The sequence below is a fragment of the Telmatherina bonti genome (assembly GCF_933228915.1).
Source record: "Telmatherina bonti genome assembly, chromosome: 7".
Classification (NCBI taxonomy): Eukaryota; Metazoa; Chordata; class Actinopteri; order Atheriniformes; family Telmatherinidae; genus Telmatherina; species Telmatherina bonti.
In genome coordinates, this window is record NC_136625.1 from 12,147,714 (window position 1) to 12,166,520 (window position 18,807).

Sequence of the window (18,807 nt, forward strand, 5' to 3'; positions counted from 1 at the left end):
TCCTCCTGACTTTGCTCTAGTTTTGTGAATTTTGTGAGTTTGCCTGCGAGCCACCACATCGTCACACTCTAACATGATTTTTAAGCCCTTATCTGCTTTAGATTTGGAAGTGAAGTGAAAAACTTACTTAAATTGTTCAAGCTGAATTTTCCACATACTGATGAGCTTGTGGAGGCAACTTCTCACATGAATTTAATTAGTTTTCCTAACCTTGCACATGGACAGGGACTTTCTCTCTAATGTGTGGCTTTGTCAAGTTGATGATGATGATTATAAGTGAACTTGAAGGAAGAAAAAGGTGAAAACATCATGAAAACAAGAAGAGTGATGCATCATACAGTTTACATCTTTCCAGATTGACCTCTTCCCTCTGCTGTTATTGTCTCCCTCATTTTCTTTTCCTTCCCTCTTCTGTGTAAAGGTGGACAACTCCTCTCTGACGGGAGAATCCGAGCCCCAGACTCGCAGCCCGGAGTTCACACACGAAAATCCCCTGGAGACCCGAAACATCTGTTTCTTCTCTACCAACTGCGTCGAGGGTCGGTAGGCCACATCTGGCCATGCTTGTCTCTTCTTGACTCTGGCTTTCTGTCTTTTAGCCATATGGAGATCAACATTGTTTTGTTTCACCACCCAACCATGAATATGTTCCAGTACACAATTTGATCCGGCCTGCCATGCCTCCATTCTGCGGCACAGTGTGGAGTTAGTTACGCTGATTGCAGGAGGATTAATAATGAGTGTTTCCATTTAGAACTGAGTCGTGGGATTTGCAGATTGTTAGTTGCTGTCAGCCATCAAAGAGTGATGCTTTAAGCATATTTATGGGATAGCATAAAACCTCATCACTCAATTTCTGCTCTTGGTTGTAAACGGAGGGAACATTCGTCATATTTGTAACATTAAAAGATTAGTTTGGTGGATCTTCGACATTTGATCCTCATTCGGTGGAGCCGCCATGGTGGGAAAGACATTAAAACTGTCCATTTAATATGTTTTCACTCTGAGGAATTTTGTTATGCATCTCATTCAAATTCTTTCACCTTGAACATCCCTTTTGTCTGTATAACTGCTGCCAGATTTTGACATTTTTCTAAGAGTTGTGGAGTACGGGACAATCCTTTAGAGGCCACATACCACAGCTCACAGTGATGAGTAATATTTACATAACTTTGTTGCATTGTGTTTCATTGTGCATCAAATCTGGCAGGTTTGCTTTTAAAATCTATCAAAGCAGGTTTAGAAATAACCATCAGTTTTTCACAGATTTGCGATCCCCTTCAGGAGCAGTCCATGTTGTCCACACAGAGAAAGTTCTGCTTGCTATTAGCACTTATGTCCTGATGGTCCTGATGATGCTGCTTCTCGTGCCTTTTAAGTTCCCCCTCAGCGATAAATAAAAGTGCTCAATTTGATTTTTTGAATGAAATTTACTTCATAATGGATGTGAATCAAATGAGTGATGGTAGCTTAAATAAAAATAAGAAGCTGATGTACTGCAGTGTATATGCAAGTGAACAAAATATATCCACTTATTATTAGTCCTTAAGCAGCATCTCCAGTATTACAAGCCCGTATGTGCATCACATTCAATAGCATGCTGATTGTTAAGATTAATTTTTTAAGAATAGCCAACAAAAAAATGGAAAAACAGAAATATAAAGGCTGGGGTCCAACACAAGTCATCTGTCTGGAAGTGAGACGTCTTTACTTTTCTTCTACCTCATCATCCCCACACAGCTTCTGCTAATTATTACTATAAATAATTTTTTTCCTGTCACTGTTGACTATTGGCAGAAATGGTGCTTCGCTTGTCCCCAGAGAAATAATTGCCAATATCCAGCTGCAGAGCAGCTCCCTTGCTTTAAAAACTGATGCATGAGACCCTTCACCAAGTAACATGTGGCGAGTTGCCAAAACAACTTTCATGGCGACACAGACAGGGGACCACTTTGTCTGATGCAAAGACATTGGAAATTGTGTCCAGAGGGTTGCAGGCAAAGGGCTTTCCTGCTTCCTCTGCATGCTCTGTTGAATTAGCATCATTGAAAAGGACTGGGTCAAAGTGCCGGGGTCTTTCTTGTGCGCTTTCTTTGCATTTTGTAACAGTGCCTTAAGCCCCATTTATGGTCCATGACAGATAAATAGGTATATCTGTCTGAAACGTTGTAATATGACGCTGCCTTTATACTTTAATATGTCTTTTATACAACCATGGTTAAGTCAGTTCATCCTCTACTGGGCGGTGCTGCGTTCAGAGTTCGTTTCCATGTTCTGACGTCAGTTTCAGTAATGCACAACTGTAAAGTTGTTTGCAACCGCCCAACACATTCACATACATAGCCTTTCTTCGAAAACTCCTGCTATCACTACAACCGTTGCCCTCGTCACCTTCTCTGTCTTCTCCTTTTTCCTCTTCCTTTTCTTCTTCTGTGGTTTGTTCCTGGTTGCATGTCAACTAGACTACTCATCACCGCTCCCCTCCACCGTTTTCTGGTGGCAGTGTGCCGTTTGCTGCTTCAAACCACGGATCCAAAAAGCCCCGAAGACGCACCAAATTATGCATGTAAACATTGCAGGAGCTGGACAAAAGTGGCCGTTCATCTGTGTAACAACAAATTGCTTTGCATTGATTTATTAATGAAAAAGTCAATGAGCTGATTGCATTTATTCAAAATGCAACATTATTAAATAATAGACAAAACAGAGTCTTTTTTAAAGCACTCTAAAACATAAGATAAATGGTATTTAACTTTATTTTTGTTATTTTAATATGAATGGAAATGGCTGTGTTCAATTACCTGTTATATAGCTTTATATCAATCAGTTGAGCCTAAACCAAATCAAACCAAACTTGGATCATGAGCGAATTTGAGATTTCAGCATTAAATCATGTCTATTAAATTAAATTAATATCATATTGTGATCAAACTGGTGATTTACTGCTGGTAGGGGGGGTCAGTTTCAAAGCAACATCCACATTTATGTCAACATACAAGGTTTCCCAGCAGAACTTTGCATCAAATCGAGATGATCAATGTTACTCACTTCCGCTGTCAACCACACTAACATCACAGCAGATTGCTGTGTTTCAACTAATAAAGAAGTCACCATAAAAAAGTGCTGATAGCAAGGTCTGTGGTTGGATCATTTGTCTTTAAAGCGTTCCTGATTCTTTCCTCACTCACTAAACTCATCAGTTCAGTCGGCCAGCCATCAATCACCGGCCAACACCTCTAATTCACCTCCATCTATCACTGGTCCACATCCAGCCATCATCACCCATCAGGCCTCCTTCCTGTTTACAAAATACAGCACTCAACTTCTGCAGGGTCTTCCGCATTTCCACACTCATATTGCCTTTTGCATCCACTCTGGGAAAGAAGACCACATCCGTCACCACGCTGAAAGCTATGACTTACCTATAATGACTGAGCATATAGGGATCCACCCTTACAATGAAAATATAGATGCCTTTTGATTAGCTACTGTGATAGATCAGTGTGTGGAATAACTACAAAAGTAATAACTCATCTGAGGCTCCCTGAGTTTATTTTAGGATGCTAAGCTGATATTTTATAATGCACCTAAATGTTGTTCTGGTCTAACATGAAGACCCCTGTCTCACCAGGAACGGCCCGTGGGATCGTTATAGCCACCGGTGACCGAACGGTGATGGGTCGCATCGCCACTCTGGCATCTGAGCTCGAAGTCCGTCGGACACCCATCAACATCGAGATCGAGCACTTCATCCACATCATCACTGGTGTGGCGGTTTTCCTGGGTGTGTCCTTCTTCGTCCTCTCACTTATCCTGGGTTACACCTGGCTCGAGGCCGTCATCTTCCTCATTGGCATCATCGTGGCCAATGTGCCCGAGGGGCTGCTGGCCACTGTGACAGTAAGTAGCACCACAAGTTACTGATTTATGTAAAACAGTGTAAATTTAACTGTTTTTTTTTCAGTGAAAAATGTTTCTCTAAGCTCTTTCTAAGCAGGTTAAAGTGTTGCAAGGAACATCTTTTTACTGTCTGTGCTGTATAAGATGACAACAAATACTGCAGCTAATGATACCGCATCCCCACACACTAAAGGCTGTAATTTTCAAGGAAAAGAAAGAACAGAACATGGACCAAAAATGTAAGCTGGCGAAACACATTTTAAGTTTAAAATAGTACCTTTAACTTTTCTGATTTTATTGTAGAGCATAAAACCATAAAGAGCTGCATTAGAAATAATGAAGATGGAGATCAATAATGAATGGACCGAAGTGCTTATTTAATCTTTGAAATTTCATCTCTAAATACCTTCTGATTACATATAGTCTCATCAGTAGTTAAAGCTGCTTGTCATTGCCAATAAGGACCACATCAATCTGGGAATATAATGAATATGTTTATTAGTTCATTACATTTCAGGACAGTTGCCAAAGTTTCTGGACTTCATCTTATATCTCACTTACACTGTACTGCCAAAAGTATTTGCTCATCTGCCTTTGCATACATTTCAACTTAAGTGACATCCCATTCTCAATCCAAAGGGATTAATAGGATGTCGGTCCACCCTCTGAAGTTCTAACTCCTTCAAGTTTTCTGGGACAACTTTTTACAATGTTTGGGAGTGTGTTCATGGGAATTTTTGACCATTCTTCCAGAAGCAACAAGGAGACCTGGCTCGCAGTAATCACTATAATTGACTCCAAAGGTGTTCAGTCAAAGGTTGGGACCCTTGCAGGCCAGTCAAACTCTTCCAAACCAAACTCGCTCATCCATGTCTTTATGGACCTTACTTGGTGTCCTACTTTGTTAACCATAAAATTGGAAAGAAAACAGTGAAGGAAAAGAAACAGTACTTTTTTTTGTAAAGTGTAAAACTAGTTTTAACCATGGACTGAATATGGAAGACGGACGGAGCCTCCGGCGGTTAAAAGTGAAGCCTATGTGGAAGTGCATAAAACTGCAGTTCCCCCTTCATCCACTAGGGGCTGCAAAACAACGCAAATCCCCATAGACTCCCATGTTAAAAAGACCAACTTCACAGCAGAAATAAACATGTTTACAGTCTGGTTCAAAAATCCATTTTCGGTTTAATAGGTCAGGTTTAACTTCATGACAATTCAATTCAATTCAATTCAATTCAATTCAACTTTATTTATATAGCGTCAAATCATGGCAATGCCATCTCAAGACGCTTTACAGACAGAGGGGAAAACATAAAGAAGGCCAATTCATAACAGCCTATATAAGGAAACCAACAGATTGAGTTGAGTCCAACTCAATCTCCCATCCTGAGCAAGCACACTGGTGACAGTGGGAAGGAAAAAACTCCCTTTTAACAGGAAGGAAACCTCCGGCAGAACCCGGCTCAGGACAGGCAGCCATCTGCCTCTGCTGTGTGGGGGGAAGAGGACAGAAAGACAACAGACAACAGGAACTGCTACTCCCGGCCAGGGAGACCTGCTGAGACAGGAGACATACATGTTAATGATGCAACACTGTTATGGGGGGGGGGGGGGGGGGGGGGGGGGGGCGGTAAAAGAAAGAGACAAAGAGAAAAAGAAAGAAGCTCAGTGTATCAGGAAATGTCCCTCAGCAGTCTAAACCTATAGCAGCATAACTAAGGGATGCTGCTATAGACAACTGTGGGGGGGAGTGAATTTTTTTCTAACTCGCCCGTTTAAAAGTAATTTCATCTCGAAGTTCGGCATATTTAGGGGCGTGTCCTTTTGATTGACAAGTACCCAACCTCACTCTTCAAGTCAGAAGAACGTAGAACAACCGTGGTTTTTAGCTAGTTAACAACGTGACTTAGCTTTAGCCGCTTACCTCCGTTAGCTGGTTAGCTCCCGTTATCTCCGGGCCCCCCTCTCAGCTCCACCTCTTTGTCTATATTTGTATTTTCTGGGCGAGACGACACGCATGCCTCTGCCAACATGGCGACGGTAGGAACTGCCCACCGAGCTTCAATTCAGCTCTTCAGAAACCTTATGGGTGACGACACAGAGGCTCCGTCTATCTCTATATACAGTCTATGGTTTAACATTTTCTTTCGGTGGAATCACGACTTTTGCCCCTCTAAGAAATGTCCTGAGATGAAAACCCCTTTTTAACATGAACTCAGACATACCTGCAGTGTTTCCTTTCTTTGGTGCATCGTTTTGTTTACATTCGATGCTGGCTCAGGCTGCTCAATACTTCACCAAAACCAAAATAATTACCTGAGGCCGTGCAGAAGGGATGAAAATGACAGAGTCAGTTTTAGATTTATCATCAGCTTTTCTTGCCGAGCAGCTGCTTTCGCATTGAGCATTGCCATGTGATCTATTGTTGTCATGAAAATATGGATTAGTGGCGCTTTAAGTGTGCCAGTTCCCAAGCTCTGATATTGTGCCTTCTGGCTCACTGTCATCATTTACTGGCACATCTAAATGGATCTAAGCCATCATCAGCATTACTACTTACATTTGCACCTTTGCTCACACTGATTTTCCTTCTGTGAATGTAAGGTGAGGCTTTAATGATGTTAAATAAACCTAGAAAAGTGATTTACAATCAAATCCAGAAGTGGTATAGTTGAGTATTTCTGCAGGAGTAAAGGGGTTTAGCTAAGCAAAGTGCCAGCTGGCATTTGAGATGCCATCAGTCGATATTTCAGTGGTCACAGAAAATGAATGAACTTCCAGTGGATGGTGGTTTTAGCTCCGTTCACTTGAGAGTTATGCGAGGAAATATTTGTGCATATTCACTGGAATCTGGCTGATGTGGTCAGATTGAATTAATGTGTGTTGATGTATCCCTCACAACATATGGAATATGTCTGTTGGTTGTGTTTTTATCTCTGTGTTCACCTGCTGTTAACCAGCCAACCAAAACTACACACACACACTCATCAGACACCTGGACAACGCATGGCTTCACATGCTCAAACACTTGAACGCACCGCTGCGTTCACATTCGCTGACTAACAATCATCTTTCCTCGTTCTCCCTCCCTTTGTTCCGGCCCTCCCACCACGGCCACCCTCTGCCCTCCCAGGTGTGTCTGACTCTCACTGCCAAGCGGATGGCCAAGAAGAACTGCCTGGTAAAGAACCTGGAAGCCGTGGAGACTCTCGGCTCCACCTCCACCATCTGCTCCGACAAGACAGGCACGCTGACCCAGAACCGCATGACCGTGGCCCACATGTGGTTCGACAACCAGATCTACGAGGCGGACACCACTGAGGACCAGAGCGGTAAGGAGGAGGAGAAGAAGAACTAATAAAAGGTGGAGGGAATGGCAGATTAAACGAGGAAAGGGAGAGTGTGAGGGAATGCAAAGGGGGAGTGGAACCGCCTGCTGAAATTCATCTGTCCAATATTCACACCGCCAGCAAACGTGGCGGTTCACTCTACCGCTTGGATTCATTTTCAGAATGAGTCTGCAGTGGGTGGCACAACCCACATGCTTCCCCCCAGATTTCCTCACAGGACTGCTGCTGCGGAACCAATCCGATTCCGTCTCCCCACCAAATTCCAGCCAAAATTTTAAAGACGCCTCAAGCGATGACCAAAAGCTTTGGCAAAAAAATAATTAAATAAAAAAGGGGTTCAATAAAAACTAATAACAACTGAGTCAGACAATCATGTACACTGCAAAAACTCTTTAAAAAATAAGAAAAAAATATACAAAAATTAGGTAAATGTTGCTTTAAAGGTGGAGTATGTAAGATTTTCAATATTTTCAAAATAAATTACTACAAAATAAATTGCTATTAACTACAATCATAATTAGATAGTTTTTTGAACGTGTAGGTTCCAGTCTGTCCATATTTGATGTGTTATTAAATTACAAGTTTAATTAATGACAAATGACAAAAAAGCACTTTTTTTTTTTTACTGGTAGGCAAACATTTAAGAAGGGTCTTTGTCATTAATTAAACTTGTAATTTAATAACACATCAAATATGGACAGACTGGAACCTACATGTTTAAAAAAAACTATCTAATTATGATTGTAGTTATTTTTTTTTTTAGTTAATTTATTTTGAAAATATTGAAAATCTTACATACTCCACCTTTAAGTAATATAAATTATCTGCCAACAGAACAAGAAAATTTGCCTTGTCAAGACTTCCCAAAACAAATAAAAATCCTCTTAAGACAAGAGGAATTCTCTGCCATAAAAACTAAGAATGATCTTAACTTTAAAAAAAAAAAAAAAGCATATGTCTACTCAATTCAAGATTTTTAATCTGACTTAGATTTCAGTTTTTGCAGTGTAGTCACACAATGAATCGCCAGTGGTTCTTGACTTGGTGTGCAAATACTAAATAAAGACCAAGCAGGCTTAATTCCTCTGGAGGAGCTCTGTTCTTGCAGCTGGTGAGCTTCCTGCACCTCCCTGCGTTCAGCCTGAACAGCTCCAGCCAGTCTGTTCACACAGAAACAGCGACAGTGAATGCATGATGACGTCCAGGGCAAATATGAAAAATGAATGCAGGCTCCGGCAGCGGAGTGAAGGTCATTTTCAGTTTGATTGGGTGGGAGGGCTGAAAATTTTTGATACAAGCAATCTCCAAACAGTTTTTATTTTGCCGGCATTCTATTTAGAAATGAATGCCATTTTCCAGACAGGGGAATTGAAAAATCACATCTGTCAAGGAAAAAAAAAAAAGTGATTGCTCAACTAAACTGACCCCAATGCTGTTATTTAGCTGCAATATCCAGTGCTACTCTGTGAACCGTGAGTTAAGTCAGTGGCATAAATACTGCATGAGCTGCGCTTTGAAAAAGAAAAAAAAAGCAGAAAAAGAAAAAGTCTAACACGTCTCCCTCACTATTCTCTCAGGTTCGTGTTTTGACAAGAGCTCTGATACTTGGAGTGCTCTGTCTCGCGTGGCTGGCCTTTGCAACAGAGCTGATTTCAGAGCTGGACAGGAGAACCTTCCCATCCTGATGGTATCAGCCCGTATCACTCACTTCACAACAGCAGTTTTCTAAAACCCCTGCGCCATCCTCCAGGCTCGGGAATTATCTCAACTCTTTAAAGCAGTGGGAAGTAACCCATTTAGATTAATGCAAAGCCATTATGATCAGGCTCTTTTTTTTCTAATAGATTTGAATCAACTAATGCATGCACATAATTCATGAGAGATGATTTTTTTGCCTACATGGCTTGCCAGTAGGGTGAAGTTAACAACATAAGGGATGTGTCAAGTGAGCTGTCGCTCAAAACAAGCAGTGGTGTAGGAAGTTTATAGATGCCTCCTGCAAGGCAAAGAAGTAATATGGTAATGTATGAATATGTAATGATAACTAAAGGTGCATCATGTTTTTAATTGTGAAGCAAACGGGAAAATAAGACATGTTTACAAGTATTCAGTGCCTGAAGTTGGTACTTTGTAGAGCAGGGGTGTTAGTTCAGGGGCCACATGAAGCACAATTTAATGCAAAGCCCTTCATGGAGCAAGTTTTAAGCATCCATTCCCTCCTGTTCAGTAGAGGTTTAGGGCATAGACACAGGGAATAAAAGAAATCTCACAGCTTATATCACTTTAGGTTTTAATTTTTGAAATGGAAAAAAACATCTTGAAACGATAAATGAATGAATATAAAGTAAAAAAGTCTGAAATTTGGCATAAAACTGAAATTCTATAGAATTGCACTACAATGCAGCGAAATTACAACTAAATCACTATTTGTAATAAAAAAAAAAATTATAGGTCGAGAGCTCAAACTTTGGCCCACTAAGGCAGAGCTTCCCATTTATTTTCTTTAAGATTTTGCTTCATGCAGCTTCCAGACATCTGCAGGCGACGCCATGCTGACACTGTGCTTCATGCTAGCTTCACGTCACAAATGAGGCATTTTCCTGCCTTTCTTGTCCCTTTGATAAAAATAAAGTTAAGGCGTCTATCAACTAGCCTTGCTTTTTTTTTTTCTCTTAATAGAGACAAACCATCTGCTCAGTGGCATTTCTTAGACATGCGAGTGCAGAAAAATGAAATGGTGCAAAAAAAGGTTAAGTTTACCAGGACCGACATGAACTACTCCACTGCAAACCCCATAGCCACTGTCCTGCAGGCTCTTTTTTTTTTTTATGTTTCCCTGCTTCAACAACCTGACTCTGATTAATGTGTCACTCTGCAGAAATTGACAACAAACTGTTGGATTCACCATATTTATACAAGGTCTGTTGGAGCAGGCAGTCACCTGAAACCTGACAGACAGTGGCCTTTCAGGACCAGAGTTTAAGATCCCTGACATCCAGCGATAACTGAAGTACATATACAGTACAAACCAAAGTACTGACAGGTTCAAGTACAGTTTAAGGACACTAAAAGTACATAAAAGTGCAGCACTTGAGCAAATGCTCCTTTCATGTGGTCAGCTGATGCTCGCATACACGGCAGCCCCAGCAAGCAGAAAGAAGTAAATAACCCATAAAATAATTTGTCAGCTGTACTTGACACAGCTGCACTTCACACACACCGGCTCCCACTCTTAACCTTCCTCTCACACATAAACAGACACATACAGAGAATAATCCAATACACCCCTGGAAATTACTCCCCCACAATGACACACAAACACACACTCGGCTGGGTAGGTGAGTCAATAGCATCCCAGTGTTCGACCAAGCGCTATCCTCCAGCCTGTGCTACATTGACCTGAAGAAATTCTGACCGTGACCCGCGGTGATGGGGATTACAGCTTCCTCCATGATGGGAGCAGACCCCGCTGCTGTAGCCCATCTGCCACCTTGAGATGCCTGGGCTTCCTTCCTCGCATTAAGTAACAGATCTGCCTCTTGACAGCCCTCCAACACAGCAGCGAGGGCACCGCTACCATTACTAAAACAGGTCCCCATCTGCAAACATAAAAACAGAGAAATGGAATTTCCTTCATCTGCTTATTCATTCATGAAACGGTGCAAACAAGGACAAATCTCGCAGAGCGTGTGTCCTTGTTTTTCGTCTGTTCATGAATGAATAAACAGAAACGAAGGCAGATTTCGTGTCTCGCTCTCGCCTCCGTATGTATATTTGGCATCAGGTCATCAGTTCAGTGTTGATTATAATAAAGCGGCTCCGAGAATTGCTGTTATCATCATGGAAATGTCCAAAAAGTCAGGTTTTACTGGTTATCAAAGCATCAACAAATAGCATGATCAGAGGTCGAGGCCAGTAAATCTACCAAAATGCACATCCAGTCAACGCTTTGTAAAGTGGAACCTTTTAGCATTTGTGTCTTTATGAAGCTACAATAATCTGCTTACATTCAAATTTATAAATCTCCTTAAAATGAGAAATTCTGTCATTTAGATGCACAGAAAATAATAATCTGCAGGGTTTTTTTTGCCCATTAGTCAGCTTTAACATCCTCTATTTAAAATACAGCTTCCAATGTTTGCAGAGGATGTCTGTATGCCGCAATTAGGAACAAAAATATTTGCATCTCCACAAACTGCCATCATGCATAGCTGACTGTCACACTTTTGCTTTATTCAAATTATTTATCCCCCTAATTGAAGAATAAAACAAGGTTTTACACTTTCATTACTAACACAAAGCTCTTATGTAACTTGAAACCAGGCAAAAGAAGGAGTCTTAAGGCCGGATCGCAAGCACACACACACACACACACACACACACACACACACATACATACAGCTGACACTCTGCTACCTGCATCATTAATGACAACCTCTCATGCTGAGCTTTAATCCATTAAATAACACATAATCCAAAAGCTTTCCTCTGCTACAGTGGGACAGACAACACTCGTTTTTTAATAGGCATATGTGAGTGACTGTGCTATGCATTTCCCCAGAGGGAGACAGCAGGGGATGCGTCAGAGTCAGCTCTGTTGAAATGCGTCGAGCTGTGCTGTGGGAGCGTTCGTGACATGAGAGCCAGAAACCCCAAAGTGGCAGAGATCCCCTTCAACTCCACCAACAAGTACCAGGTACGGAACGGGGCTCGTGCCTCATCCGGGCTTTGTGCTGGAGCTGCAGTGAAAATCACAAGTTTGCAGTTTTGCATTTTGTTTACAGTCTCATATTCGGCTTTCAGATTGAATTTTATGTAAATGGAAATTACTGCTGACTTGCCTGAGGTGCCGTTCGTGTCTCATTTCATCCAGCCAACAGCCTCAAAACTGAAGAACACTCTTTCCTTCTCAAAGCCGCATGTTACTGCCTGAAAAGTGACTTAATTACTGCAAGCACTAATGCAATAATAAATGATTGGTGGACTCATCAGCGTTAACATTTTTCATGTGTTATTTGTCCTTTATTACCTCAATTCTTTTATTATTGTCTGGACAGTTTGAACACAAGCCATCTAAAAAATGGGCCGATTCATGTATATTCATTTTTAACCTTTTTCCATCCAGTGAAGGCAGCCTGAACATGCATGCTCTTTTCAAGGTGACATCCTGCTTTGCATTTATACCTGGAAGGTGCACAGCATGCTGCACAGCAGAGCCGGCCACAGAAAAAAGCTCCAAATCTTATATATCTGGATATTTAACAGCTTAGTATGAGGACTGCCTGCTGCTGGCTTTTAGTGCAGAGAAAATACATTTATTCGGGACAGTTGCAGCACAAAGATGTCTTTGTTAAAACTGGAAATTTGTTTGTAACTTTCTCTTAAAGAGATGCTGAAAATGATTTCATCTTCTATGTAAATTCTTGCTCTGAATCATGAATTGGATAGGATTTGGTACAAAACAAAAGCCCACATCTGGACTTATGCTTTAAAAGAAACTTTGTCCTTTCCTGGGCATTTATTAAACCCCAGCAAAAGAAGGATAAGGACACACAGAACTCTCCGTTTTAGCAGATTAACACACTCCGCCACTACAGAAATGACTTTTTGGGAAGCTTTCATTCACACTAATACGATCAGTTGTCAATTTGCCAGCTTCAGTAACTTCCTCCTGCTGTTACTGCTGCACTAGTGTGTCTGTCTGGATTATTCCACTCAGCGTTCACCACTCCTTGAGGCTAACTCAGTCGCATGACAGAATATAAGATGCATTGCTCCACAGTGCTAAATGTTGTAGTTTTAAAATAAAAAAGGAACAATTAGTGTATTTTCCAACTCTTTTCTGCTGTTTAGGTTTCAGTTTGTCTCATAGCATGCTCCAATGGGATGAAATCCACTTCGGATGTCTTGCTAGAGTTCATTTGACCACAAACACGAGATGGATGTGAAGGTTATGGTGGGAGGCACTACTCTGGAGGCTGTCACGCACAACACCAAAGTTTGCCACAGTCACTGCTCTTTTCTACTTTCCTCCCACTTCTGCTTTCTATCTTTTCTACAGTGCTTTCACAGATGAACAGTCAAGCAGAGGTGATGTAGCGAGTCCAGCTCACAGTTTCTGGGTGCAGAGATGCACATGCCCATAAATAGACTAGAAACTGACCAAACAGAGCGGAGCATAGGTGTTGGAGAGACTCTCATAGACAGCTGAGGTGAAACAAGTGCACAGGAATAATGAGGACCACTCAGTTAACTGTATTAATCCCATTCACAACTTGACAGGATTAGTTTGTTCTTTGAAAAGAAAAGAGTAAATTAATTCTGTCCTTCTTCTTTTTAAGATGCTCTGACAGTAAATCAGTAATGGAGATGATCTCTGGAGCACTTACATTTCAAGGTGAATTTCAAGATGCCTTTTTGTCAGCTGTTTATTGCATTAAACAAAGACTAATTTTAAGGTAAATTCTTGTTTAACAAGCTTGTGGCATGAAAAGGCGTTTTGAAGAAGGACAGATTGTTTTCTTTTTGTGACATCTAGACAACGGTTACCCTTGACAGAGAAAAATCCACTTAGCTGTGATCAAAAGTAAATATTTTGAAGGTTTGAAGTTCTTTTTACTTAAATTTGCAGGAAAAAAAATGTAAGTAGATGGATCAAATGCCGTCCTTTTAAAACCCTGACTCATCAAAAAGTCACATTTTTTTTAAAAATAATTCAGTCCTTATTTGGTTCTTGAACAAAACATTACAAAAATTAGCTTTTTTTTTTTTTTTGTTTGATTTGTGTGTGTGTGTGTGTGTGTGTGTGGGGGGGGGGGGGGTGCAAAAGGTTTCAGCAACTGTATGTATTAAATGTGACATTGTGCTCTAAAGGGTAACTCAACTCCACAGCCAACTTTCTTCTTGCTAAATTGCTATTTTTGCTGCAGTAATTATAAAGACAATTGAATAAATTATTACAACAGCAATTAAGGTTATTGATATTCGTTTTGTTTTTTTGTTTTTTTATTTTTCAACATTAAGCAAGCAACAGAGTATCATTCCCTGTATAGTAGCTACATTTCATATTTGACATTATAAAATACAAATGGTTTAAATGTTTTGGTGTTTGTTTGTTTGTTTTTTTTAACACTTATGTTGTGCTCAAGGGGACAACATCCCTGTTGCAACAAGCCTGGGATTTCAGCCAGTATGAATTGCACATCATTCATTTATTCATTCATTCATTCATTTTCCTAACCACTTAATCCAGTGAAGGGTTGCGGGGAAGCTGGAGCCTATCCCAGCAGTCTTTGTGCGAAAGGCGGGATACACCCTGGACAGCTCGCGGTCCATCGCAGGGTGAATTGCACATCAGTGATGTTAAAGTCAACAAAACACTTCCTGTCTGCACTGTTACTGGACTTGAAATAAAAACGACTCTGTTAAGGGAGCAAAAAAAAAAAAAAAAGCAATTTTGCTCGGCTTATCTAAGATTAGATATGCCGTGACTCAGATACAAACTATCAGGGGGGAGAGTGTGGAGGCTTATGTTGGGGAAAGGGTTAGAGAAGGTGCAACCCCACAAGAATACACGCCAGAGTGGATGAATGATATGCAGACAGGGAATACATGTGATGTTCAATGTGACTTCTGTCAAGTCATCTTCAGTAGGACTTTTATTAGGAATCACTTTGGAAAACCTGACAGCAGCTTCCCAGAATCCAGTCAGACATCTTTACTTTGTTTTGTTTGGTATCACTACAGAAAAGATGTCTGACTGGAACCTTTCTTTCTCGAACAACATCACATCAAGCTGGATATTTTTCAGAAAGGAAAATCCTGTCATGTGACCACTGTTGCTCTTCCTCTTCTCTTTGTTCAAAGCTCTCAGTCCATGAAGTGGAGGACAATCCCTCTGGTCATATTCTGGTCATGAAGGGAGCGCCAGAGAGGATCCTGGACAGGTTTGTCAATCAATAATGTATCGATTATATATCTCAAAGGGGAAAGTTGAGCCAAAACTGGAGCTGTTTACCACTTCTGTTTGCTCTGCAGATACAGAGAAAGAACACACTTGTCTTAAAGGATGGCAATAATCCATGTTTCTTGCTTAGTGTCAATAAAAAAGACCATTAGAACCTAGCATACTTAAAAGCACAGCACATAAAGTAAAAGTCTGATATCTTCTTATTCTGTGCAACAAAAACTTCCAGAGTTGTCTGCAACTATTAAAACCAGGTCAGGTAGCCTCTCTGTTTAACAGGGTGACAGGGTCCTTCATCAACACGAGCACACACTGCTATTTATTTAGATTTTTATCTTGCATACACAACCCCAGCTGCTTCAAAGTGTCACTGCAGCATCAAATGTATATTAATCTGCTGGTGAAAATAGTCCACAACTAATGCACCATGTCCTCCTGCTGAATAAAATCTCTCTCTGGCCTCCAGAAAACAAGGTTTCTATGCAGCACAAAGCCACTGTTTTGAGGGCTTGGGGTTCAGGTCTTGATGCCCACAATCTCTCACTAACATCAATCCCCAGAACCGCTGTGATTCTTACAGAGCTTTTTATTACAAGATTAGCAGTACATATTTATTTAGAGCCACATATGAACTGATTTACTTTGCATGCATCTGAGCTTGGAGCCAATTGGACAAGAGCTACAGAGAGTTCATGGAAAACAAACACAGTAGCCAATTTACTGTTATTATCATATTATTATACTGTAATAGCATCAATCCTCTAAAATGACCAGTATATATTTAACTCATCTGCATTAAAAACAAACACAGTATCCAATTTAATCTTTTTTTTTTTTTTTTATCATATTATTATACTGTAATAGCATCAATCCTCTAAAATGACCAGTATATATTTAACTTATCTGCATTAAAAACAAACACAGTATCCAATTTAATCTTTTTATCATATTATTATACTGTAATAGCATCATTCCTCTAAAATGACCAGTACATATTAAACTTATCTGCATTTCTGTAAGTTGCGGAGTTATGTCAATGTATTCATGATAAATGTATTCATGATAAATGGAGTATTAGCAATGTTATTGTGCTGATAAAATATTCCTCATTTGATCTGAGCCGATGAAATCAAACCAATAATGTAGAGTGATGACTTAAGGGTACCCCTGTTCCCTGTGTTTAGCTCAAACACCAGATCATCTGTTCCTCTTGTGGGCCTTTAAACACGCTCCACACGCCACCGTTGCGAAATAACACACCTACTTCAGGTTGGCGTACATATTGTTATGATTATAAAATGACAGTAGAGTGTGATTAAAATAGTGTTGAACTCCTCTAAAAGCCCAGACAATAATTACTGAAGGCATGTGTCATGTTTTCTATTCACCTCTTCGGTCCTCTTGTGTAACATAATTGCCACACAGACAGGTGTTTTTATAAGCAGTTAGATGTGCTGAATGTGTTATTAACTGTTTCAGATGCAGTACCATCATGATCCACGGTCAGGAGCAAGTACTTGACGAAATGTGGAGGGAAGCTTTCCAGGATGCCTACATGGATCTTGGTGGACTGGGAGAGAGAGTGCTTGGTAGGTGTGGTTGCATTGACTAAAACCTGCCTGTCTGGATGTAGACGAAGAGGAGCAGCATTCGCTTTTTATGATCTGCTTAGTAAGCAGAGTAGTTTACCCAAAATGTCCCTGTAAAAGTGCAGTTTCCCTATTGCCACTCTCTCTATAAAGAAAGCTGCTGCTGCAAAAAAAGGAGGTAAAGTTCACTTTACTGGAGTTACAATATATTTTCACGTACATTTATGTGAAAATCCGTAACTGGAAACTAAATGACGAAAGGAAGGTAATTTAATCCAGGTCGAAAGCTCTACAGTTTGATAAAAATGCAACAATAATTCCACCATGTTAAATGCCATAGACTTATTTTGGGTAAAAAGTCATTACCTGAAGTATCTTTCACGTCTTCCCTCCTCTGATTCTGTAAATGTCATCATCTTAGCAACCAATGGAAAAAAAAAAAAACTTGGCATTTTTGGAAAGTGCCATAGGTAATAATTATGTGTTATCATTTCGTTCAAGTCGATGCCACAACAGTCGAACAAAGAATATCACCTCGTTCGGAGTGAAACTCAAGTAGGAAATTATTAAGCTTGTCTTGTGCCTGAGGTGATGAAGAGCATGAATTTTTTTTTTCTAAACTAAAAAGGATACTTATGTTTAACGTACATATAATGAAGGGCTTGTACTCTAAACCAACAACCTTAAAACTAAATATGTATCCTGAGAGGTACTACATGATGTTTAGCCTTCAACAATCCGCATACATCTTCCATATTTTATTTTCCTTGCAGTTATTGCGGTGAGTTAACTACAATCACTCTAACGATGCATTATTTTTTTTTCCAGGATTCTGCCACTTAAATTTGCCTTCGTCCCAGTTTCCAAGAGGGTTCAGCTTCGACTGCGACGACATGAACTTCCCCACCGAGCAGCTCTGCTTCCTGGGTCTCATCTCCATGATTGATCCGCCGCGTGCCGCTGTGCCTGATGCTGTGGGTAAATGCCGCTCTGCTGGCATCAAGGTAATTGGTTCCACAGATTCAACTGTCATTGTTGTTCACGAGAAGCCCTTTTCCAGCAGCTTCAAATATTGAGCTTTTTTAGAGAAGGGATCTGCGTGTCAAATGTCTTCTCACATCACCACACAAACCCAAATGTCAACAGATCACCTCTAGGGCTGTGATCAATGCAGGCTGATGGCTAAATAAAGGTCCTGAGAGCATCTGCGGAGCAAGCAAACAGTGGTATTCTTCATTGTTGCACTCAGCTTAAACATATGACTATTTATAAAGATGAAATTGGAGAAAGTTTTAGGAATAAATGATGTTTTTTACATTATAAAGATAATTTTTTTTTAATTAAATAAAGAGCAAAACAAAATACTAATACATTTTAGACATGAAAATTAAAAATGCGACAAGCAATAAAAGGTGGCCTCAGTATATTATGATAGCAGTTTGTAAAATATAGCTTTACTAGATGAACCGCAAATTTCCCTTAGATGCTAATCAACTGCAAATACGTCAGAAAAGTAATAAGCTCAGTGACAAAAAGGTTAAATAACTCCCGACAGAGATAAAAACATTTTTTTCAAAAAAAGATAATGAGCAGGGAGACACATTCAAATTCAACTTGTGCAAATACAGGAAAGGGATTTAACTCACTTACTATCAGGTACGGTGGTTATCATGCTTCCTTAATAATGAATTTTCTAAGGGCGCGCTGTAATTGGCTTAAAAAAAAAGCTAACTTCAGGCAAAAACAAGAAAGACGTTGATCAGGAGAGAAAATGTCTGCAGAGTTTAGAGTAAAACCGTTGGCATACCTAATGAAAGGCTTTATGTCTGTCACATCTCAACTTTGTTTTGTTTTTATGTGTTATACACTTACTGGTCACTTTTTAGGTACACCAGTCCAAATGCTTCTTAACACAAATATCTAGTCAGCCAGTTACCTTTAACTCAGTGCATTTAGACATGTACATATGGACAAAATGACCTGCCAATATTCAGTGAGCATC

The 18,807-nt window shown here is 40.2% G+C and overlaps 1 protein-coding gene across 1 annotated transcript in view; it reads left to right on the forward strand.

The window, feature by feature from the left end:
* The window catches only part of atp1a2a (ATPase Na+/K+ transporting subunit alpha 2a), a 55,149-nt gene that overhangs the window by 10,665 nt on the left and 25,677 nt on the right, over nucleotides 1–18,807 (forward strand). The window contains exons 7-14 of the mRNA XM_079243930.1: nucleotides 422–539; nucleotides 3,632–3,900; nucleotides 7,034–7,232; nucleotides 8,828–8,937; nucleotides 11,812–11,946; nucleotides 15,117–15,196; nucleotides 16,696–16,805; nucleotides 17,634–17,809. Coding sequence (XP_079100056.1) covers nucleotides 422–539; nucleotides 3,632–3,900; nucleotides 7,034–7,232; nucleotides 8,828–8,937; nucleotides 11,812–11,946; nucleotides 15,117–15,196; nucleotides 16,696–16,805; nucleotides 17,634–17,809 — 1,197 coding nt within the window. The remainder of the gene's footprint in view (nucleotides 1–421; nucleotides 540–3,631; nucleotides 3,901–7,033; nucleotides 7,233–8,827; nucleotides 8,938–11,811; nucleotides 11,947–15,116; nucleotides 15,197–16,695; nucleotides 16,806–17,633; nucleotides 17,810–18,807) is intronic.